The sequence below is a fragment of the Talpa occidentalis genome, unplaced genomic scaffold (assembly GCF_014898055.3).
Source record: "Talpa occidentalis isolate TD23 unplaced genomic scaffold, MPIMG_talOcc4v2.1 talOcc4.7, whole genome shotgun sequence".
NCBI classification, from domain to species: domain Eukaryota; kingdom Metazoa; phylum Chordata; class Mammalia; order Eulipotyphla; family Talpidae; genus Talpa; species Talpa occidentalis.
The window spans coordinates 95,753,268-95,777,948 of NW_023605083.1; the positions used below are offsets into that span (position 1 = coordinate 95,753,268).

Below are 24,681 nucleotides of genomic sequence, written 5' to 3' on the forward strand. Positions count from 1 at the left end.
CTCTCCTTTGTTGGGAACTTCCCATTGCCAGTCTCTGTCCTGAGAGCTTTATATGTGCTTATTTACCTGTTGAATCCTCTCCCTAAGTTTGTGGCTAGATAGCCTCGTCTTACAGAGGCACAAAGAACAGTCAAATCACTTGCCCAAGGTCACACAGGTTATAAAAGGAAGTGTTAAGGAATTTCACAGAGACACTTGACTTCAGAACCCACATTCTTTGCCATTACTAGCCACTATGGTACACTGCACCTGTTCTCCAGAGGAAGAATTAGCTCCATACTTCAATAACCTTCTTTCGAAACCAAACTTTTCTACAGACATGTAAATTTTCTTGACTCTTTTAGGATTCTCCTTGGTCATGTTTGACAAATCTTCTGTCAAACATACTGAAAGGTACCCCAGTCTCATATCTTAAAAACCTTAAACACAGTTACCCTTCTTTAGCTTTAAATGATTATGTAACAAAATCCTGGTTTGTTTTCTTTTTAGTATGGGTCAGTACCAAGGTCAGTTCATAATAAAGAATTTTCCAGAAGAAAAACAGAAATTGGCAATGTACTATAAGAAAATACTACACAGGCCAAGAAGCAATGTAGAGATGTTTAAATTTTCCCTGACATAAACACTGACCACCCAGGAGAATTAGAAAAACACCTATGGAAGGCAGGCATATGTACCCCCAGAAAGGGAAACCTGAGCAGGCTTCGCAGTCACCTGCCAGTTCACATGGGGTTGTGAAAGAGCCGTCACATGGAAAGCCTTAGTCCCAAGACCTGGTCTTACCTCTGTCCATATCTAGAGACACAACTTCCTATGAACCTATGATCCTTTTTATGTCAGTTACTTTAGCTGTCAAAAAAATAAGGGGGTTGCAATTGTATGGGGAATATAAAAATAAAATTAAAATTAAAAAAAAATCCATCTTAATCACCTCACAGGATTGTTCTGAGGATTGCAAAGGAAAATACACAGGAAAGGATTTTAAAAATTTGAATGTACATGTAACATGGGGAAAGGAGTATGAAAATAGTGCCATTGTAAAAAGTACAATTTTTATAGAGGATGGGATAAATAAATGGAACACAGGGTATTTTTAGGACAGTATAACTACTTTGTAAGATGCTGTCATGGTGGATCCATGTCATCATACATGTGTTCAAACCCATAGAACATACAAAACTGAACTAATGTCTGAACTGACTGAACTAACGTCAACTATGGAATCTTGGTGATTATAGTGTCAGTGTCAGTTTCATTAGTGGTAACAAATGTACCACTCTGGTCAGATGTTGAAAATGGGGAAGGCTATGTATACCGGGAGGTGGAGTGGGGAAAGGTGGTTTATGAAGAATCTGTGCACTTTCCTCTCAGTTTTTCTGTCAACTAAAACTTCCCTTTAAAAAAAGTCTTTTAAAAAATTTATAAGAAGAGGCATTCTGGGGATTGCAAAATCAGTAGGTTTCCATGCTGAGAGATAGCTGAGTCAGTTTCAGTAGAACTGGCGTCTTTTCAAATCATTTTCATAGAAAGGAATTTCAGTGGCTCTTCATGTCCCTTGGCCATTTGCTGAATTGAATGATTTTTTTTTTTTAAAGATTTATTTATTTATCCATACAAAAGCCGGGGTACAGACCAGATGCATGGGAGGGTGAGAGGATTCACCAGAGACAGAGCGGGGAGCCGAAAAGGCAGAAGAACCAAAAGCACTGCTGAGGGGAGCAGCGGGCGAGTCAGGAAAGGACTGCCTTGCCATGTGGGACCCTCGCTGGCCGGCCGGGATCGAACTGGCACTGCAGAGACTGTGGACAGCTTCACAGTACTGCCCTCAACCCACTGCGCCACCAAGGGAGGCCCTGAATGATTTTTTTGAAGGTTCTGTCTACTGAACACTGGGTTCCCGAGATGAGCTGAGGGTATTGTTGGTTAACAAGCCTCCCCCAGTGAATTTTCTTTACTGTTGTCATAGCTGGTTTTATTTTTTTTTATTTTATTTTATTTTTTTAAAGATTTATTTATTTATGTATACAAGAGCTGGGGTGTAAGCCAGAGGTATGTGTTGGGGGAGTGGTGAGAGGATTCACCAAAGAGAGTGGGAAGCAGAACAGGCAGATCTACTGAAATGCACTGCTGAGGGGAGCAGCAGGCGAGGCAGGAGAGGTCTGCTGAGCCATGTGGGTTGCTCCCTGGCCAGGGATCAAACTCGAGCTACAGTGGCTGGCGATAGCTTGATAGCACTGTCTTTAACCCCTGCACCATCCAGGGAGGCCCCTATCAATATCCCTTAGTACTAAAAGCACACTCTTCTCCATGAATCACAGTCCTGGAAATATGGATGAAGGAAAGAAGAGGTCTGCAGAGCTGCAGTGACTGTGGTCCACTTAGTTTTCCCATGGACCCTCCCCCAGCCCTCCAGCTCAATTGGGGTAGCGTTTCACCATTCCTTAGCCATAATAGGCATCTCGGGTTAATGAGACAAGGCATGCATGATTTGTAAGGTCACCTGAGGCAGGTCAGGGATTTATGGGCCTCCATTCTGTTTTCTGAGGCACGGGCGAGATGGCAGACAAGCTGAGCAAAGGGAGGAGTTAGGAAACAGAATGTGACCAGTTGCAAAAAAAAAAAGAGAGAGAGGTTTGGAAAGGAAACCAAACTCCCAAATCAGATCACACTTTATGAACCAGAAGTGATTTCATCATCTCTGGAAAGTGTGCAATGCTGTATCAAGACCTGAATGAACTGGATTAGATAAAACAGTTCCTACATCCCAGGCTTCATCCACCCAACCCCTGTTATATCTAGTCTTTATTTTATTTTTTTTAATTTTTTTAAGTAATAAATTTTATTTTTATATTCCCCTTACAATTGCAACCCCCCCATTCTGACCCCAATCCCTCCTTTAAAAGATACCATAGACGATGTCTTGATAGATAGATACAAAGGATATAAGACATAAAGCACCCCCTCCCAAGTCTATAATATATTTGCAGAAGAAAAGATCAAACACAAGGAACACTAGAGACATACTCATTTTCTTGCACTTTGCAGATTTTGAGTTTCCTACAAATTGGAAATTTAACACAAGCTTGCATTGAAGAAGTCTACTGATGCCATTTTTCCAACAGCGTGTGCTTATTTTGTGTCACCGTGTCATTTAATTAACATATTACCATGTAGTGTAAACATAACTGTTATAGGTACCTGAAAACCAAAAAGTTCATATGACTTACCTTATTGTTATTTTGCTTTATTGTGGTGGCCTGGAACTGAACCTGAAATACCTCCAAGATATGTCTGTATTCTACACCTAATAATTCAAATACATACTATGTCAAAGGGGTGTCTATTATGAGATGAGATATAGAAAATTAACAAAATATAATTAAAAAATAACATTTTCATTTCCTTAGTGTACTTTGAGATTATAAAATATAATATATAATATACAAAATATGTATTAGTCAACTGTTTATGTTATCAAAAGCTTCCTATCAGCTGCAGGCTATTGGTAAAGCTTTTGGGAAATCATAAGTTATATGTGGATTTTTTACTATGAGAAGGGCTTTTTTGGTGCCCCTCACCTTCATTTTGTTCAAGGGTCAACTGTACTTTGAGGGCATCAAGATGAGCAAATATATTTCAGTATTTTTAAAAAGATTTATTTTATTTATTTATGCATACAAGAACTGGGGTATAGGCCAGAGGTACGAAGGGAGAGGGTAAGAGGATTCACCAGAGACAGAGTGGGGAGCAGAACAGGTAGACTCACTGAAATACACTGCTGAGGGGAGCAGCGGGCAAGACAGGAGAGGTCTACTGCACCACGTGGGTCAGCTCCCTGGTAGAGATTGAACTCATGCTGCAGTGGCTGCCAATAGCTTCATAGTGCTGAGACAACCCCTTGTGTCACCAGGGAAGCCCGTATTTTAGTATTTTTGAGGGTCAACTTCATATTTACTGAAAAAAATCCCTTGTGCACATGAAGCTGTGTAACTCAAACCACTGTTGTTTAAGGGTCCACTGTACAGAAAAGAAACAAAGTTGAAGAATTTGCATGGTCAAATTGCACCTCTCTGAAACTAAGTGCCAGTCCAGCTCTTTGTAACACTCACCTCCTTTTGACATGGTCTCTATGACAAGTAAGTCCCAGCAGTGTGACAGTCCTCTGGGATACACCCTGCTCCCCAAGCACATTGTCATTGCATCTTTCTGTGCAAACTAACTTAAGGAACATTTTTTATTTCATATATATATATATATATATATATATTTTGCATCATTCTTCCTTTTTGTACAGTGCATGCCTTCTTCTCTCGGGGTCATCCCCTTAAAATTCCCACCACCAATTCACCTGTGCACCATCATCCTAGTCCCTTGTGTTCTTCCCTCCTCCGTTTTGACCCCTCTCCCTCCCATGTTCCCTGCAGTGTGTCTTTGATTAGTAGTTGCCTATTAATTTTGTTTTTTAATTTATTATAATTATTTTTTCCGGATCCCTTATTTGGTTCCCCTACATTCTTCATAAGTGAAACCATCTGATGTTTTTCTTTTTCTTTCTGGCTTATTTCACTGAGCATAATCCCTTACAGTTCCATCCATGTTGCTACGAATGGCATGAGTTTATCTTTTTTGATTGCTGAATAGTATTCCATTTTGTATATATGCCACTTCTTCTTGATCCAGTCATCTGTTGTAGGCATTTGGGTTGTTTCCATATCTTACTTATTATAAATAGTGCTGCAGTAAACATAGGGGTGCAGGTATCTTTTTGAATTAATGTTTTTGTGTCCTTTGGGTAGATTCCTAGGAGTGGAATTGCTGGGTCATATGGGACCTGCATTTTCAGTAGTTTGAGGAACCTCCACATTTTTATGTCACATAACATAAAGGCAAAATTGGAGCTGGGATGACTGGTGCAGTTGGTTCAAACACTATCAGAATGTACCTTCTTTGTTTCTGGTCTTTGTTTCTTCCCATCCTCTTAAAGTAATAGCAGCAAGTGCACAGAAAGAAGCTAAAAAAGAGACACCCAAGGGGTACATCGCTTTTTAACACAGTCACCTGCCCCCTAGTAAATGTGGCCCAACCGAATGGCTTCAAATCAAAATTATCGAATTGTATTAACCTTTTCTTGGGCGGGAACTAGAATAGAGAAGTACAGAGAGAAAGGTGGTAAGAAGACTTGCTGGCAGGCAGGGCAGTGGAAGCTGTGATATATACTTTCAAATGAAACTACTCTATTTACATTTGCTTAACTTTAAGTCTTTGTTGAAATTTGGCAAATGTCCTTTCATATTCACTTTCATGAAACTAAACAGGTTATATTAGTAAGGTAGTTGACATGTGTTCCAGCCGAGATTTAATTACATTGCCAGTGTATTAATGACACTGGATTTCTAGTTTGTTGAGAGTTTGCTAAATCATATCTGCTTTATCTTTATAATCCCTACAGTGCTAGAACACAGTCTGTGCTTAATAAATATTTCTGGAATTGAAATAAATTGATAGGCTGAGCCTACATTCCTGAAATTGGCAATTCCTTAAATAGGTAACTTGGTAGTACATATTTCACCTTCTCTCCTGGAGTCTGGATGGAACCTCTTGGAGATGAGAGCACAGATGTCACAGCAGAGATTGCAAAGCAATGCCATGTGGGGCTCATCCAGCTTGAAGATAAGCTTTTATTGTCCCCAGAGACAGATTTACTGTGGAGTTAATGAAACTTTAGGTTCAGGGCCCACATTTATGCTAGCCCACATTTATGTAGGTGCTGGGAGTAGCTGGGAGTTCTTGAGAGTTCTAGGTAGGAGGAGAAAGCTAGGATGCAATTAGGAAACATTTTGCATTACCATCTCTGGTCAGTTGATCTTGATCTAATGATAAAGGAATCGATTCTTTTATGCTCCAATCAGTTGTGATTCCATTTCTCATTCAAAGTAAATAGTCACTCACACTAACCATCATATTTCTTAGTGTATGTCTGTTTTTTAAAGGACCCCTAAATTGTCACATGCCTGGATTGGCTTTAGGTTGATTCACACTGTGTTGTTGGTTTGTTTTTGTTTTTTAAGATTTGTTTATATATGCATGCAAGAGCTGGGGTATACGCCCGAGGTGAGAGGAGGCTGAGAGGATTCACCAGAGAGAGAGTGGGGAGCAGAACAGGCGGATCTACTGAAATACACTGCTGGGGGAGCAGAGGGCAAGAGAGGAGAGGTCTGCTGCACCATGTGAGTAGCTCCTTGGCCGGGGATTGAACTCCTGCTGCAGTCGCTGCAGATAACTTCTCAGTCCTGAGACTGAACCCCTTGCGCCACCAGGGAGACCTCCACAGTGTGTTTCAAAACTTTTTTTTTAATTTCTGATAGTTGCTTATATTTTTTTAAAAACCAGTACAGGGCCTCCCCGGTGGCGCAGCGGTTGAGCTCTGGGTTGCGAAGCTGCCCGCGGCCTCTGTGGCGTCGGTTCGATCCCCGGCTGCTCCCCAGCCACCGGAGGAGGGTCCCACATGGCGCGCAGACCTCTCCTGCCGCCCGCTGCTCCCCTCAGCAGTGTACTTCCGTCCTTCTGCCTGCTCTGCTCCCCGCTCTGGCTCTGGTGAACTCTCTCACCCTCCCACGCTTCTGACTGTACCCAGTGCTTGTATAAACAAAACAAACAAACAAATAAATAAATCATAAATAAATAAAAATACATGCCTCTTTAAAAAAAATAAAAAATAAATAAAAATAAAAACCAGTACACTTAACATTACAACCTAGATTTCCAGTTTATTTGAACACCTGGAAGGTATACCAATGAGGGTTCATATTTCTTCCCAAATGGACACTATCAATTCCAGCTAGGTGTGGCTGCCCACTTGCTGCATATGTCCCCACCCCAGCATATTCTCCCTTATCCCTGCTCCTATCATTTGAATTTGCACAACTGTATTGATATTGTACATCTACTAGGGCTCTAGCCAAAACAGACATACACAGACCTCTAAAAGCATTTTCAATCAACGGATGCAAGAGTAACAAATACTCTCCTGAAGTTGCTCATCAGGATCAGACACGTGGAAGAAAACAGATGTGGTGATACTAGAACAGGCATTGAAGACAAGAAGACAGTGAGCTCTAAAAAGTGAGCTCTAAGAAGAGAGTGATAACCTTGGGTGGGATTGTGCTAAGAAGGCGTGAACTGGAGATCCTGAGGCCAATACAGATGAGCTGCTTCGCTCCCTTCACTCATCACCCTGTGCCTGCTCACCCAGTTGCTGAGCTCATGCTGCTTTATTTACGTGGAGGTCCATAAGGCACCACAGTTCAAGCCGACTCCCCCGAGGTGAGCTTTGGATTTTCTCATACAGGCACAGTCACTCCCATCTTGGCTGATGGCCAGGGATCTGGAAGACATAATTCTAAGATGCTTCAAAGATTTACGCTTAGGTGATCCCCTTACCTTCAGCGCAGGAGGAACTAGTGAACATGACAGATGACATTAACAAGATTAGGTTCTATTATGTGGGCAAAAAAAGGGATTTTGCAGATATTGTTAAGGTTCCTCATGAGTCTGACTTTAATCAAAAGGAAGATTATCTTGGGTGGGTCTGGCCTAATCAGGTGAAGCCTCTCTAAGTGTCTTCCCTGAGAGATTCTTCTGCTGTCCTTGAAGCAAACCCATGAGGAGTTCCAGAACTGCAACAACCAGTAATCATGGAAGAGGAGGCAGTCTCAATGAGAACTCTGTCCCAGCCAATATCTTGATTGTAACCTTGGGCAAAGGACCAACTAATCCATGACCAGAATCCTGACTCATGGAAACTAAGCCAACAAATGTGTGTATTGTTGTAAACTGCTAAATGTGTGGTCATTTATTACAAAGGCATAGATAACTAATGCAGCGTAAAGGGAAGTCATAACGAAGGGGAAGGATACAGAATGGCTTAGAGTGGTTGAGGGGGGGAGGGGAAAAAGAGGGGCCAGAAAAAATTATTCTGGGCACTCCGGGTATATTTTTTCATTTAAATGTCCCAACTCTTCTGGGAAGCAAGTATTTCTCATTCCATTTTACATGCAGATGTGTCTCAGAGGACTTTAATAATTCACTCCAGGTCACAGGGCTAGTCTAGATTCAAATAAAGAGCTTCCTGATGCTGGAAACTCATGTTTCTCCTCTGCATCACATCACAGTCTCACTCTAGGCCTCAGGAGAGAAGGTCACCAGTTAGCAAGGCACAGAAGTGCTGCCTAGCCGTCAGGCTGCAGGAAAGAGCTTGGTGGCATGCCATTGCTGCCTTAGCAGACTGCCTCCAGAGCATAGCAGCCTGGGAGAGCTGTCCCCTGGGGAAACATCCTCTCCAAGTTCTACCAACAAATCTTTTTTCAAAAAAAAAAAAAAAAAATGCTTGCATAGAGATGGAGTAGGATGTGCTTCTATATAAGCATATTTATATCCATAGATATTCCACGCCATAGGGGGTATAAATCCCAGAGGGCAGACGTCAGCAGCTCCATGCTGTGATGGGAAAATTGAGGAGGGCTATGGTTACCAGCATTTCCCAAACTTACTCAAAAAAGAAACTGTGCTCCCTTAGACACACACACACACACACACACACACACACACACATGCTCTCAGGCTTGCAAAGGAAAAACAGTTGACTCCTGTCCAACTCATCTGGGTCATGCAGACCCTCACATTCAATGCTGGCTTCAGCTATTTTCATTACAACTTTCGCTGAAAAAATAATCCTCCGCCAAGTTGCTATGTATCTCTTCTCAGCTCTGTAGCCCTCAGGATAAAAATCTGTTTGGCTTTCCTTTTGTTTTTTTAATGTTGCTCAGAATAGTTTTTTTTTTTTCCTACTCAGATAATTTAGCAATATTCTTTATCCCGCTAATCTTGAAGTACCTCCCTGCCACAGGCATCTCAAAGCTTGCCAGAAAGCTTTCAGCTCCTGCACATCCCCATTCCCAAACCTCCCTCCACTTGACCTCTTTTCATTGAAGAACAGGAGCCTAAGGCTTGACTGAACACAAGAACATACTGGCAGAAGGAGGGGTCACTCTGTATGGCAGGCAGAATAATGCCCCCTCATGTCATGCCCACATTTTAATCCCCAGAATCTGTGAGTGTGTTCCACTTTATGACCAAGAACAATAAGATAAGAAGTAGATGAATTAATAATCAGTCGCTCTTACAGTAGAGTTTATCTGGTAGACCCACTATAATCACAAAGGTCTTAAATGGTGGAAGAGGAATGGAGAAGGGGGCAGGAGCCAGTACAACACGCGATAAGAACTTGCCCTGCCATTTCTGGCTTTGGAGATAGAGGAAGGGTCCAGGAATCAGCTCTAGAAGTTGGAAATGCAAGGAAACAGTTCTAGCCTAGATCCTCCATTGGAGAATGTAGCCCTGGCAACACCTTGATGTTAGTCCAATGAGACCCACTTTAGACTTCTAATTCCCAGAATTGCAAAATAATAAATGTCTCGTTTTTAAGCCACTAAACTTGTAGTTTATTACAGCAGGACTGGGAAAGGAATATACTCTATGGGGGAATGATATGTAACCACTGAGATGCCCATACACACCTCATCAGCCTGTAAATAGAGCCCCACCATCTGGACACTGTCCCCAAGAGGCGCATGGGTGGGATTGCTCCACCTCCTTTCTGACCTTCAGTAATTAAATGGTCTACCCAGAGACCCATTTGCACAGAAGTCTGGGCAGACAAAAAGAGTGAGCTCAAGGACCAGAGAATTCAGGTAGACACTGGAACTCAGTGTTAGATGCTACTGCCACATCAGATTTTTATCTGTCACCCTTCATTTTAAGGGTGTAAGAGGTCTTCTAAGACATGGTTAGATATTAACCTAATAGATGAGACCTAGAGGCCTAAGTGCCTGTAAGTTTGCAAATAAATTCAACCTAACATTATGTACGGTTAGAGTTTGCTTTTTATCTTCTGTGCCAACAACTATTAAACAAGCTTCTTGAGCCTTTGCTTTATAGATAAGGCCGAACCACCTGGCACATTCTGGGTGTGGAATAACTCCATGTTAGATTCAGAATGGTTTCTCCCCTAAGGGGGTACTTACTCCTAGGAAAAGCCTTTGCCCCTTGCCAAGCTGAGCCCCAGCCCAAGCCTAGCTCTGACATCCCCCAGCCCCAGAGACCCTCCCACCTTGTTTAGAGCCCCACAGGGCATTCAACTCCTGTATTTCCCTCCGGGGGAAATGCACTGTGTCCCAGCTGGATCTCCAGACACACCAAGTCAGGTTTATCCAAAAAGAGCATATCCCAGAAAAGGAAAGACTTCATTTTCTCCGTGGTCGTGTATACAAGTCTGCTAGTGGAGCTGCGACATGTATTCTAGTCTCTGCTGTGCCCTGGGCCGCTCAAATGAGAAAAATGTGGGGACCCTGGTCCGTTGGAAGCCTCGTTTATCTTCCAGGGGTAGCGCTTATCTGCAAAAATTACCCAGCTTGCCGCCCCGCCAGCGCACGCGTCCTGTCTCGGGGGCTGGAGATTCTCGCCGCGTCCTGCCTCCCGGGCAGCAGCCGCGCGGCGGCCGGGGAAGCCCCGGCGGCTCGTACCCGAGCCCACGCCCCGGGATCTCCCGCGCCGCCGCCCGCCGCGGCGCCGCTCCAGCAAGCGTGGGCGCTTTGCAGTCCTTTCTTTCCTCCTGGCTCCTGCCGTCTGCCCCGAGCCGGTGCCCGAGCCGGACCCTGCCTCCCGCCCCCCGCGCCTCCGCGCCTCCGCGCGGGTGCAGCCCGCTGCAAAGAGTTAAGACCCGGCTCCCGGGACGCCTGCAGCTGCTCCGAGTCCAGGTTCCGGCTCGTCGCTCCTGATTGGCTGAGCTCCTGTCAGTAGTAAAAAAGGATCAGATAGCAAACTTGGGACCTTCATAAAGGCGTGGTGGCGATCCTCCACGAGCGCGGGCAGCCTATGACATCAGCCGAGAACGCCTGGGATGCCGCTGCTCCTGGCCAAACTCAGAGGAGGAGGGTCCCGCCGGCTAAGAGTTAACTAGCCTCGCGCAGCGAGCGGGGAGCCGCCACTTTTCTGGGCACACTGATTTCGGCCACTGGCTGCCACTGTACTCCTACCCAGGGGAGCTCGCGGCGAGTTTGATGAATTCTGGGTTGTTAGCTGCGGTCAGCTGGGCTCCCGGGAGCCTGATCCTGGTGGAAAACGGGGGGCGTCTCGCAAAGGGACCAGCGGCTCACTGAGATTCAACATGACACTTCTGGGGTCTGAGCATTCTTTGCTGATTAGGAGCAAATTCAGATCAGGTAGGGCTAAGGCATTTAGCATTCCTTCTTAAACTTTCCTCTTCTGCACGTCTCAACTCTACACTGCTTTCCAATAAATGTTTCAAAGCCTGCCGTGGCTACTTCAACTCTGGTCCCCAAAAGCACATTTTGGAAGTGAAGAATTTTCTTTGACTTTGGGGGCCTCAAACGTCTTCCGTTTTTCCAATGCTTTGAGTTGTTGAATGTGGTTTTGTTTATGAATAGGCCTATCTTTATCTTTTATTTTTTTCTCTGTATCTGTGAATAGAAGTTTTGGAGTGGTTTATCGGAAAGGAACAACTTTCGAAAAAGTTCAAATAAGGGATTTCAAGTTTGGGAACTGCATAATATCTCAGTTCTAATTGCTGAGAAGATGAACCTGAGGCTGTGTATTAGATACAGGGTCACTTAAAATGTAGCTAATCCAAACAAATGTATTTCCCAAAAAAGTCACTTGGGGAAAGTAAAAATAGCAAATTTGGAGCACACCAAGTATTTAAAATGACATCACTGTAGAAAAAAAAAAATAAAGCCCAGTGCCACAAATATTTTTTTCCCAAACCATCTGATATTTATAAATGGAGACTTTTCCCCCAAATTTCTGTGTTAGTGGTGCATAGAGAAAACTTCTCAAGGGACGCTGAGTGAAGGTGAGTGGAAGAGCTGGTAGATGTGCCTGTGGAAAATAGCGATGTGTGGGTGTCCACGAGTACCAGGAGACGCTGGCCTTCTCGAGTGCTTTCTTAGTAGCTTGGTGTGGAGTATTAATTTGATAACAGTGGTAACAAGTGCTCAGTAAATGGTGGAACCTCTACTCAGAAGACGGGTTACTTTATGAGCACGCTGACCTGAATGGTATTAGAAGACAGACCTAGTTTACGAAGCGTCCCTTAGCCCTTTTGACTGGACCAGTCCATGTGGCACTGGGTAATGAGTTTCAAAAATGAGAAGAGTGGCCGTCGCAAAACGAGGGTCACCTGTGACTTCCTTAGATGCTGCTGGCTTTTAGGTGTCCGTGAAGTCATTTGGAGATTTTCTTAGTCTCTGGACTGTTGAATTGAGATGAAAACTCAAGAGCTCAAGACTCAGTGCCCTGGAGCGCTGGGGCGAGTCTGCTCACCACAGGGTTCAGCAGTAGATGGTCTTTTATTGTCCATGGTGAAGTGAGGTAGTTGGTCTGTTAATCCCCTAGAAACATCGCCGCCACCGCTGTTTGTGATGTGGTCAAAACCGCAAGGCAACACTGCCACCTTTCTGAAGAAGAGAGGATGTAGATTTGTTTTGCGAGAAGCTGCATTTATTTCAAAAGTACCCCCTCAGTTCTTTGGGGAGGGGGCTGGGTTAGGGAAGGCACTGGTTTATTTCTAAAAGGATTTGGTGAGGTTCTTGATAGTAGAATTGCAAAACAGACTTATCAAACAAATCCTTCCCTCAGCTAAAGGGCAGGGGAGGGTGGCTGGCAAAGGCTCACTGCTCCTAAGTCCTGCTTTAGTGGGACGGGGGTGGTGCTGCCCTGGTGTCCCCCAGGTAGGCCCTGCAGGTCTCACCTCTGAGAATTTTGTTCCCTGCTTTACTTTTTCTTCCCTTTTTTAAACTTGGATAGGCTTTTGTGTCATAGGAAGGGTGACTTTGGGAAAGCATGATATCAAGGCAGACACAGGCATGCTTAATCCTCCACCTTTGATAAAGAGGGGAGCTAGAGTCAGGAAATGAACAAAACGGTTTGGTCATCTGAGATGCAAAGGATCAATAATCTCCTCAGAGATAGGGAAGAAAAACCAAAATGTAAAACTAAGGGAATGTAACATGGAGGGTGGTGCTGGTTTTTCCTGAATATGATGACTCCTATCGCTGCAATGGTGCAATGGCTGGCAGTGTGCTCACAAGAGGGCTGCCTCTTCCTGGGAGAACTGGGCTTATTTTGTGGCTAACAGTGGGTAAGGAAGGTAGCCCCTCTCTCCTTTGTTTTGCTCTCTTTTCTTTCATGAGTTACTGAAAATGTAAACTCATAAAATGCTTTCTATTTATTTCACTGTTAATGTTTGCTTAGAATAGTAGACCATGGTGTTGCATATTTTGTTGAAACTGTTTCAAAAAGTTTAATGAAGCTATAAATAGTTCTCTGATTATTAACAAGACCCACTGTGCTGTAGGATGTGTTTATAAGTGGGGAGAAAACGGCCACAACTCTGAAGCTGGCACGTATGCAACGGCATCCGACCGCTCTCCACAAGCTGCATGTCAGTGGCCTTCTTATTAACTACAAACCATGAAGGTTTACTTGTATGAACATGGTTGGTGCTAGAAGCTCATCTTATCTGAGAAGCCACAAGGTTTCATGGTTGAAAGCGGGAGTCTAGAGGCAAACTAGTTGGGTTTTTAGCAGATACCCCACTTACTGCCTGTGTGACCTTGAACCTGAGATAAATTCCATGATTCTTTCTGCCTCAATTTGCCTCATTTGAATAATGAAGATGATTAAAGGGTTGTGGTGAGGATTAAATGTGATAATACAAGTAGAGTATTTAGAAAATGTCCTCAAAAATGACTGCCCTGTTATTAATATTCTTTAGCAGCATAATCCTGTGTTTATCACTTCCTCCTCTGAGTGTGAGTTACTCTATCTGCAAATGTCGAGGTTGGCCTAGGTGATTTCTCAAGCCTTTGGTAACATTTTATGGTTCTCTGAAAATGCATAAATTATGAGAAATGACAGAACTGCGAATGGGCTGTACAGCAATTGGGCATCGATGATTGGCGGTTTACATATATGCATTAATTAGCATTACTGATTGGTTACGAACCAGTTTCCCGGCATTTAATCTTCTCACTGTTGTTTTATCAATATCTGTCATATGTCACTATCAATGAGTTTCCTCAATATCATAATCCTGTGTCATGTATAACACAAGGACACACACCCACACCATGCACAAAAGATCAAAAGGAGAGCAAAAGAGGTATGGATATCACTTCTATAGAATTATTATATTTCTTGTGTTTCTTTCTTTTTCTGCTCTTCCCATTCAAACCATCCAGACTCTGGTACCAGCCATGACCTTGCCTCCATTGCCCCACAAATGTAGAGTTGTTGGATTTTGCAAAGAACATCCAGGAAACCCAGTTAAATTTGAATTTTAGATAAGCAATGCTTTTTGAGCATTTTGCAATATTGAGAGCATACTTTTATCTGAATTCCAAATCAATCTTGGCATTCTGTGCTATATCAGACATCCCTACCTACAATCTGAGATGTGTTTCATCAACACCCTCTGTTAACCAATCCCATTAAATTTTTGACATAATGGGTGCCAAAGACGTCCCAAAATGCAGCACATGCATTCCAGGCATGAAAGTGGAGACTCAGAATGAGGAGGGGGTGTCGTGAGCATGATCTGACGTCATAGGATAAGGTGGTGCTACAGTACAGAGGCTCCAGGACTTGGATGGCAGCTGATAGAAGCCAAGACCATACAGGGCAAGCTGAAGAAGCAGTGACTGGACTCAGTTAAATGTACAGTAGTGAAACACCCCAGTTCTGCTATCCCAGCAGTGTCTAGCGATAGGCCTCTAGAATCTGCATCTGGCTGTCCTTCCAGAGAAAGCAAGGGCCATCTCAGAAGGTCATCCTCTGTTCTTTCTCTATCCTCTGCCTTTCATGTAACCTACAGTATCTGGTTTCTGTTAAGCTAGATCACACCTCTGGAATTGAATTTTATCTCCTATGTTTGAGGAGAATGGACTTAGTGGTTGATCTCAGAAGTTATACCATAATGGGCACTATCGAAGAAATTTCCACCATGAGTTTAAGTGAAACTTAGGCTCTCTACCTTTACCATTATTTAGTTTTATAGTCTAGGACAAGTACTTTAAGTCAGGAGAGCGGCTTTCCCATAACATTATAATATTAAATTACGTAATCATTTAAGTTAATTATCAGCATATGTATTTATACACACAATTTAATGACCTCTTTAGATGTTATTTCTGTCAGTTACAAAATAGATCATCTGGTTCATCTTTGAAGTTACTTTTAGTCCTAAGATTTGCTATTTTCCAAGTGAGTGGCTCAGAGTATTTTTATAAAATTGTGAAGACTATATGCTTCATAAAAGTGTTGCCATGACATCTTTGAACTGTTGTGTTCTCATTTCAATGACTTCATATGCTCAATCTCATTCCCAAAATTTCATTGACAGCTTTTTAAACAAGTGAAGATGTTGGATGTGAAGCTGGCCAGAGCATAAATATCCTAATTATTCCCCAAATCTATCTTGCTATTGAAGTAACCAATAGGATAATTTTTAAATTTTCAACCTTACTCCATCAAAGTCTTTCAGGAATTTTTACTATGAAGTCATTGAAATGATTTTATTAGAATATTGTGTGAATGATGAAGATGGTAGATGTGAATTATTCAGTCATCCATTCAAGGAGTACTTATTGACCATTGTATGTCTGGTCTCTGAGAATACAGCAGTTCAAAAATGTCATGGCAACACTTTTATGAAGCTTATAGTCTTCACAGTCAGAATAGGAGGAAGCTATAGGCCAGTTCTCACTCTGGGCAACCGTACAAACTGTTCATGGCTGAACTTATTCTTCCTTCCTTTGCTGACAGCCACTAATTCCTTTCTCGGCTATGGCATTAGTTTCCTATTACAGTTATAGCAAATTACCACAAATTTAGTGTCTTAAAGTGACACAAATTATGATCTTAGAGTCATAGTAGTTAGAGGCCTTGATGGGGACTCAGTAAACTAAAATCAAGATGTTAGCAGGGCTATGTTCTTTCTAGAGACCCTAAAGGAGAGTCCATTTCCTTGTCATTTCTGGATTCTAGAGGCTCCAAATCCCTTGGCTCCTGACCTCTCCTGCCATCTTCAGAGGCAGCAGTATAGCATCTTCCAAACTCTCCCTAACTTATACTCTTCTGCTCTGTCTTCCACTTTTAAGGAATTGTGTGATTCCGCTGGGCTTATCCAGGATAATCTCCGTATGTTGTTAATGTCAACTGATTAGCCACAGTTTCATCTGCAGTCTTCATTCCCATATGCCACTGGTCTTAGTCTGCTCAGGCTGCAATAACAAAATGCCAGAGGCAGTGTGGAAAACAAAAATTCATTTTCTCACAGTTCTGGAGACTGTAGGTCCCAGAGTCAGAAGTCCAGCGTGGTCAGGTTCTGGTGAGAGCTCCCTTCCTGGCTTGTAGATGGCTGCCTTCTAGCTGTGTCCTCACATGGGTGGAGGGTGGAGAGAGATTTCCAGAGGCTGCCTGGTATCCAATCTCATAAGAGGACTAAGACTGGCTTCAGGGCCCCACCCTCATTGCCCCATCTAAACCTGCTTCCCAAAGGCCACATCTCCAAATACTATCATCCCATTAATTCAACATATAAATTGGATGGTTTGCTTAATGAAGCTAATCTCTATATGTTGGTGTGCCTGTCTTCCCCACCACACAGGTAAGAATCTGGTGGCTGTCCTTCCTGGGTGCCTGCTTACATGCCAGCTCCCCACTTCCACTCCTCAAACCTCTGTTATTTATTGGTGTCAGAAACCAACTCTACCCCCCAAGGATACCCGCTATAGTATAACCATGTCCTCAAGGAGCTCCCTGGCAACCTGGAAAATGCTGTATGAGAGTTAAATATCTAGGAATTCATTATTCAACAAGTGTTTCTTCCAAGTTTCCCTCACAATGGAGGAACTGAGAATATTACCGGGAAGCAGAAAAGACACATCTCAGGTGCTCAAGGCTGACCACAGTCCTCAAGAGATCACAATTAACTGGAACTTAAGAGATAAATGCATTTTAATTATTAAGTGGGAATTTAAAATTTTTTTTTAAAATCAAAGGAAGATTTGAGGTCTGCCTGGGGTCACTTGCTTCAGACTGTCACTGGCCCTGGGGTCAGCCTTATCAGAGTTATGCCTGTCCCATGTGACCGTCCCTGATGGAGCTCCATCTTCCCCTGCTCCCACCCCTTCCCTGCCTTGCTTTTACCCAGAGCTCTTATCATTATTGTTCATACTGAAAATTTTACTTGGCTATTTGTTTGGCATTTGTTCATGAGGGCAGGAAATTTTATTTTCACTAGGTGCTTTTTCCCCCAGCACCTAGAACAGCAATTGGCATAGAGAAGTCATCATTAAATGCATGTTAAATGAATACAGTTCATTCTTCCTCCAAAGATTATTCAGAAATAGCAAAAGTGGAAGCAATATATGTTTTTTATATATTTTTAGGCATGCGTGTTGAAACTAGAACAACAAAGGGGATGCATGAATATAAATACAAAATTCATGCATTCCCTTTTGTTAGAAATTCAGAATTCAAAACAGTAGTTACTTCTTGAGTGGAAGAAACAGAATGAAGACAGAAGGGTGGAGGAAAAAAATTGGTATTTTTACCGTGGGCAGTGGTTACTAGCATGTGTATTAAATTAATTAAACTGTTTATTTGCAGGTCAGTATTGATAGTGTGATAGTATGACATGGATCAAGGATTATGATTAATCAGTTTTGGATATGTAGTGCCTCTTAAAAAGTACATTTATTTTAAGACCGGAAAGAATAATATTGGTCTTTTATCTGCTGCAGTATATGATAGACACAGTAAGATTTTGTCAAATGGGATTGAGCTAACTTGAATGGGTCCTAATCTAATAGGAAGAATAACAGAAGTGCAGGATAGAATCAGAAGTTCTGAAAGCCAGAGTTGAATTGTCCATAATTCAAAAAAGCCAGAGCTGAAGAGGAGATGAAGGGACATAAAGTGATATTTCAACTTCTTTATTTTCATTTTATTAGCGAGAACTCACTGGTCACCTAGCAGATGGTGACCAGCGCTCTTGCATCTCTGCCAGATTGGGGAGAAGGAGCCAGCAGGTGCATTTCACAGGTATCTGCCCTCTCACTCTCATTTCTGGTCTCCTGTGGGCAGAGTGACAGTGGGAGCCCATCAAGCCCACTCTCTTCTTCCACGACCTTGGGAAAATCAGTTCTGCTCATTGGGCCTCTGTTTCCATATTGGTAAAACGATTCATGAGGGAAAGACCTTGGTAAGATATTGAGAATTTCTTTTGCCGAAGGAAGTCCTTATGCCCCATATGGGAAGGGATTGCTTGACCTGGTTGCATGTGAACTACATAAGAGAAAAACATGGAGTAGTTGAAAGATCTTGATGGATATAAATAGAATTTAAAAAAAAAACACTGACCATTAGCCAAATAATAGTTTTTTGCATCCTTAAGATTTTAGTCTGAGATTTTCAACTTTAGCAGGTTCATACCTCTTCAAATGTTTCTCCCACACCACACCCTTCACCAAGGTACCAACCTTCCACCATAGTCCATTGAACCCCCTCCACTCATTATTGCCCTCCATTCCTCCTCTGGTTACCTCAGTTCTGCAGTAAGAATTCGAGAGTTGTTTTGGTTTTGTTGTACCTGTTCCTCTGCTTTGTTAATTTGTATTCCACACACGACTAATATCATCTGGCATTTGTCTTCCTAAACATTTCTCTTAGCATAATCCCTCAAGTTCCATCCTCGTTGCAAATGGTGATTTCATCTGCTTTTATAGTTGAGTAGCTTTCCATTGTGTACATCTTCTTTACCCACACTTTGTCATTGGACACTTAGGTTGTTTCCATATCTTGGCTATTATAAATAGTGCTGCAATGAAAATGGAAATGGGTATGTCTTTTCTAATTAGTGCTTTTATATTCTTCGGATAGTGGCAAGGGAAACAAAAGCATAAATAAACAAATAGGACTACAACAAACTAAAAAATTTCTGCACAGTAAAAAAGGAAAAAAAAACTATCATTATAATGAAAAGCATCCTAATGAATAGAAAAAAAAAATTGCAAATCATATATCCAGATAATTTGTTTCTTTTCTTCTGTTGGTTGAGAGGAGATGAATTCTTCCATTTCTCCGTATATACCATTGGAGTACTTCTCTTAACATTTCAGTCACTTCAATTAACAGTTGATCTGCTCTGCCATCTTAGATCACTAGAAAAGTAGAAGAGTTCAAAATGAATCAAGCCATTGTAATATTGTAAAAGTATTTATTCAATTCCCTCATTTACAAGAAATTAGCCACCACTTCTTGCATAGCAATGATGAATGAATACACAGCCTCTCAAATAATTTCTGTCTTGCTAGTGCCTCATGCCTGGCACCCCAATTTGAATTACCATGTACATAAGTAAGCTTTCCAACTCACCCTGTGTTTTTTCCCCTCTTAAGTGGTACATAGTCATCAGAGGCAGCAAGTCATCAGTTCTTTCTCATGAAATATAGTAAAGTGGGTCCAGGGACTATCCCTTTCTCATAGATAAGGTGAAATGACTGGAAAATACCTTATAAGCTGTTCTGCCTTTCCTATTTCTGGAAACACTCTGCCTTCATAAAATCATTCCATCTTGTACTCATGATTGGTTGGGTTGTTTTCTCAGCCTGAGGCAAAGTTCTACATGGAACTTTTTCAGACTCGAGCTCCAGATAGGGCGATGAAGCTCAAAAAAAGACTAAATCCAGAAAATGATATTTAACATTGAACAATAATCTCCTCAGTACTTTAAACTTTTTATTCTTTTGTGTTACCTTCCTGTGTTTGTCCGGATATTTGCGCAAATGTTTGCACAAAGCCAGAGTCAAGGTGTAAGCATATGTTTCTATCAATCAGTATAATAGTATTAGTAGTTTTCAAGTTGCTACATAACAACATAATTTTTGTTTTCAAGACTATATCCTGTTCAACCAAGTGAGTATATAATAATTTACTAAACCCTTCCTACTTACTTGTATTAGAAAATTAAGGCAATTATAATTTTTATATTATAAATAATACTACTATGAACATCTTTATGCATATAGCCTTATTCTTCCTCCAGATCATTTTGTGGGATACTCATTGTTTAGAGTAAATATCTGAATGTGGGAGTAGTAATTATGAATCTTTACGATCCACCATGGTAACTAACTAGTATTTCAGGAGCACTTACCATATACCGAGCTAGTTCTATTTCCATGTGCCTATGAACCCTTTTCTCTACAATAGAAATAACTCAGATTGGGTATTTATCTAGCATTAACTGGTCTTCAATGAGCTTGTCACACCTTTTGAGTTGGAGAATAAGAAGGAAAGGAGTCATATATCTAGTCACATTTACCTGACACCTTTGAAAACTTCTGTGTGATATGCTATTTAGGGAATACCCGTTATCAAATATGACTGATGTCTCATCAAAGAAGAGAAGAAGGCTAGGAGTTGTGAACCTATTGTCCATGATACCTTTTTTTTTTTAAGATTTATTTATTTATACAAGCACTGGGTACAGTCAGAAGCGCGGGAGGGTGTGAGAATTCACCAGAGACAGAGTGGGGAACAGAAGAGGCAGACCGATGAAATACACTGCTGAGGGGAGCAGCGGGCGTGGCAGGAGAGGTCTGTCTAGCCATGCGGAACCCTCGCCTGTGGCCAGGGATCGAACTGGCACTGCAGAGGCTGAGGGCAGCTTCACAGCCCAACACTCAACCACTGCTCCGCCAGGGGAGGCCCTGTCCATGATACTTTTAATATACATTTGCATTGTCCTATGAGATAGGCATGATTATCCCCACTTTATGGGTGAAGAAACTGAAACACAAATGTGTTAAACTTAGAGTAACAGCTAATAACTGGTGATCTCATTTATTCCATTGAGTCATGATGACCATCTCTATTACAGCCTAAAGCTCCTTCTTAGCACCTCTTGTAATAGAGATGACCATCTCTATTATAGCCTAAAGCTCCTTCTTAGCACCTCCACCGCATACACACACCTCTTCAGGATTACAACTCCAAGTATATACCCAGTTGTCATTATTGCTTTTGACTTCCTGAAAAAATGACTTGTCAAGAAACTTATTTCTGGTGTGAATTAACCTGTAATTTACACATTCCATCTACTTAAAATCCCATGACTTTTTATGAAACATGACTATTAAAATTTCAATTTATTTGATAAAAATTCAAGAAGTGTTTGAAAACCAGCAACAACAGGAAAAATAAGCTTACCCTTAGACACAAAACAGATCGATATAAAAAATATGTAGTAACAGACAGTAGAATGGTGGTTGCCAATGAGTAGGGTTGGGGGGAATAGGAAGAGGTCAGTAAAGTATACATACTTTGATTTATAATTGTACAAACTTATAATTGTACAAACTTTCAATAATAAGATGAATAAAGTCTGAGAATCTAATATGTAGCACAAATACTATAATTGATAACACTGGGTTTTATAATTGAAATTTGATGCTAGATCTTGTGTTCTCAGCCAAAAAGAAAGGTAAATATATGAGTTGATGGGTGTGTTAATTATCTCAGTGTTCAGTATCCTTTCACAGTGTATACAAACATCATATCATCATGTTGCACACTTTAAGTATATACAATTACTCTCCTCTTTTCTTCTAATGTTAATATTTTCCTGTATTCTTTATATGGAATTTTGATCGATTTTGTCAGTTATACCTCAATAGAACTGAAAAAATTTTTAAAAAGTCTAGTACTTACTGTCAGTAATAAAACAGATAAGTATTATCAGTAGATCAGAATTGTGTGTGCATACACATATATTTATGTGTTTGTATGATTTTAATCTCTAATTAATTATTAATCTCTAGTGATAATGCTGTTCAAATCAGCAATAAAATATGTGGTGAAAGTTTGTTTGGAAAATAAATTATTTGGGAAAAATGAACTCAGTTATTTTATAACACATCTTAAAATAAATTTCATATGGAATAAAGAATTAAGGAAAAAAATATTAGAAGAAACAGAGGAGAGCAATCTTACAGTCTTGGTGTGGATCAGACCTACCCAGCATGTCACCAAGGTCAGAATAGAAATAAAAATGGCAAAACATATAAAATATGACATGGAATAAAATGACCAAAAGAAATCTAAAAATCAATGAGTAGATTGAAAGAAAATTCTTGAAATGTGTATCCCAACAAAGGTGTAAAGGGGATTTCTATGAAGAAAATTAAAAGCATACAACCTAAAAAGAAGGAATTCAGGGCCTCCCCGGTGGCACAGCGATTGAACTCTGGGCTGCGAAGCTGCCCACAGCCTCTGCAGCGCCGGTTCGATCCCTGGCCACTGGGGTGAGTGTCCCACATGGTGCGCAGACCTCTCCTGCCGCCCCCGCTGCTCCCCTCAGCAATGTACTTCGTTAGTCTGCTTGCTCTGTTCTCCACTCTGACTCTGGTGAATTCTCTCACCCTCCTGCGCTTCTGACTGTACCCGGTGCTTGTATAAATAAATAAATAAATCTTCTAAAAAATTTAAAAAAAAGAAGGAATTCAAGGGGGAAAAACAATCAACAAATGCATAAAATATATTCAAATCACACACACACACACAGAGAAAATGGAAATGTAAGAGCAAGACACCATTTTTTTTAAACATCAGAGTAGCAAAAATACTGATAACATCCAATAATGGACAATATGGAGATAAGGCACACATTCTGTTGCTGAGTGCATCTATAAAGTCTCAAAGGACACAATCTACAGTCTGTGTTGAATGTTAAATAAGCCTCACCATCAACCAAGATACTTCAAGTCAGCCAATCTAAAGAAGTATTTCTTTGTACAGGCATTTTCATTGCATCATAGTTAATAATCAAAAGATGGAAATAGCAAACATCCATCAAGAGAGATATAATTAATTGAATAATGGTAGGTTCACACTAGAAATGCAATAAAATACAATGCAAAGGAAAGTGGAAATGATAAAATTCTATATAATTTGGCTGCAAAAGATCTCCAATATGTATAGTTAACTTTTTTAAAGGCAGATTATGAAACAAACAGACAACATACATACATTCACCTTTTTTAAAAAAAGTTATTTATACCTAATTACACACAGACTAAAACCTTCAGGAATATAAGTCAAACTCTTCACAGTGATACCCAGGAGTGGAAGAAGAGCAAGACTGTATCTTTTCTTTTACTATTTGAATATTTTAAAACAAGAATATGTTGGCATCTGTGGAATTTTTAAATATGTCCAAAATACAGGAAGAAATTGACAACATCATAATAGTAAGGAAAAAAGTATTTCTGTAGGTCTAATCAAGTAATCAAAAATTCAAATGAGGCTCTAGAGGATCTGAATACTGAAGTTATAGTGACTATATATTTGAAATCTCTTGCATGGCACAAAATATTAGGAGATAACTTTAAGTTTAGCACCTTCCCCAAACACAGAGAGAGAAGAGAGGGAGAAATGTTAATACATTACATATATCATTTCTTGGCCCGCAGCAGTTGTTTTTATTTTTTTTTAAAGAAAATGCTTTTATTATTTTACTTATTTTTATTTTTTATTTTATACATTTTTTACATCATTTTTCATCTTTGCACAATGTATGCATTTTCATCTTGGTTATAGTCCCCATACAATTCCCACCCCCTTGTTTTGATCCTACTCCCTTCTCCCCACGCCCCCTGCAGTGTGTCTGTGGTTTATAGTTGCTTGTTGATTTTTATTTTTACTTTATTATAATTAGGTTTTTTCCTGGTCTCTTATTTAGGTTTTCTATATCAAGAAAATACTTTTAAAGGTTTAAACTAAACAAGTTAGGAATTAAAATACACCACAACAATACAAAAGTGTTAAAGCATAGAAAAAAACCCTGACAGGGACCATTCCCAAAGTGATTATCTCTGGGTGGTGAGACTATGAGCAATTTTTCCAGTATTTCACTTTTCTAATATTCTTAAATTCCTATATTCTTTACTTTGATTACCTATACAGTGTCTACAATATAGTCTATAATCAATAGGGGTAACCTTGCATCAGTTAGCAGTGAGCATTGTTTATCTGTAAGCAGAGGCGTAATGGGCAGACGGACACAGAAGGCATAAATATGAGCCCCCTTTCGCAAGACCTCCCCCAAAATAGCTTTCAAAGAAAGCAGGTCAAAAGGCAGGTTCTTCCCCCATAGCCCCTCCTGCCACCCCAGGGCGTACGCACGCTGTCTGCCTAATTCACTTGTGGCTCAGCGCCATGGAATACATAAACAATTGGGGAAAGCCTCTAAGAGGAATCTTGATGCCCAAATGGAACAATTTGTCTTCTGAAATTATTGTTTGAAATTGTTTATGTCAGTTGCTGAGTTTCTGTTCTGTACTTCAGGGACCTGTTTGTGATGGAAGTAAAAATTCCCTGCAGCAGAACAGCTATGCTAGTGGGGTGATTCTGGTGAAAGTGTGTCTTGCTGCTTGCCTGTCCTCCTGGGGGGTAGGGGAAGGAGGAGGCAGGAGCCTGGGTAGATTCACTACAACCCCACTAGAGCACCCCAAGAATTATCTGCTGCCCACTATTTGCTGG

At 41.1% G+C, this 24,681-nt stretch overlaps 1 protein-coding gene and 1 long non-coding RNA gene across 4 annotated transcripts in view; one reads left to right on the forward strand and one right to left on the reverse strand.

Moving 5' to 3' along the window:
* Positions 1 to 24,681, reverse strand: part of LOC119231721 (uncharacterized) — a 200,155-nt gene that overhangs the window by 134,332 nt on the left and 41,142 nt on the right. The window lies entirely within an intron of this gene.
* The window catches only part of MYOCD (myocardin), an 83,110-nt gene continuing 69,322 nt past the window's right edge, over positions 10,894 to 24,681 (forward strand). For all 3 annotated transcript variants that reach the window (XM_037492543.2, XM_037492545.2, XM_037492544.2), the window contains exon 1: positions 10,894 to 11,279. In XM_037492543.2, coding sequence (XP_037348440.1) covers positions 11,225 to 11,279 — 55 coding nt within the window. In that variant the 5' untranslated portion in view covers positions 10,894 to 11,224. The remainder of the gene's footprint in view (positions 11,280 to 24,681) is intronic.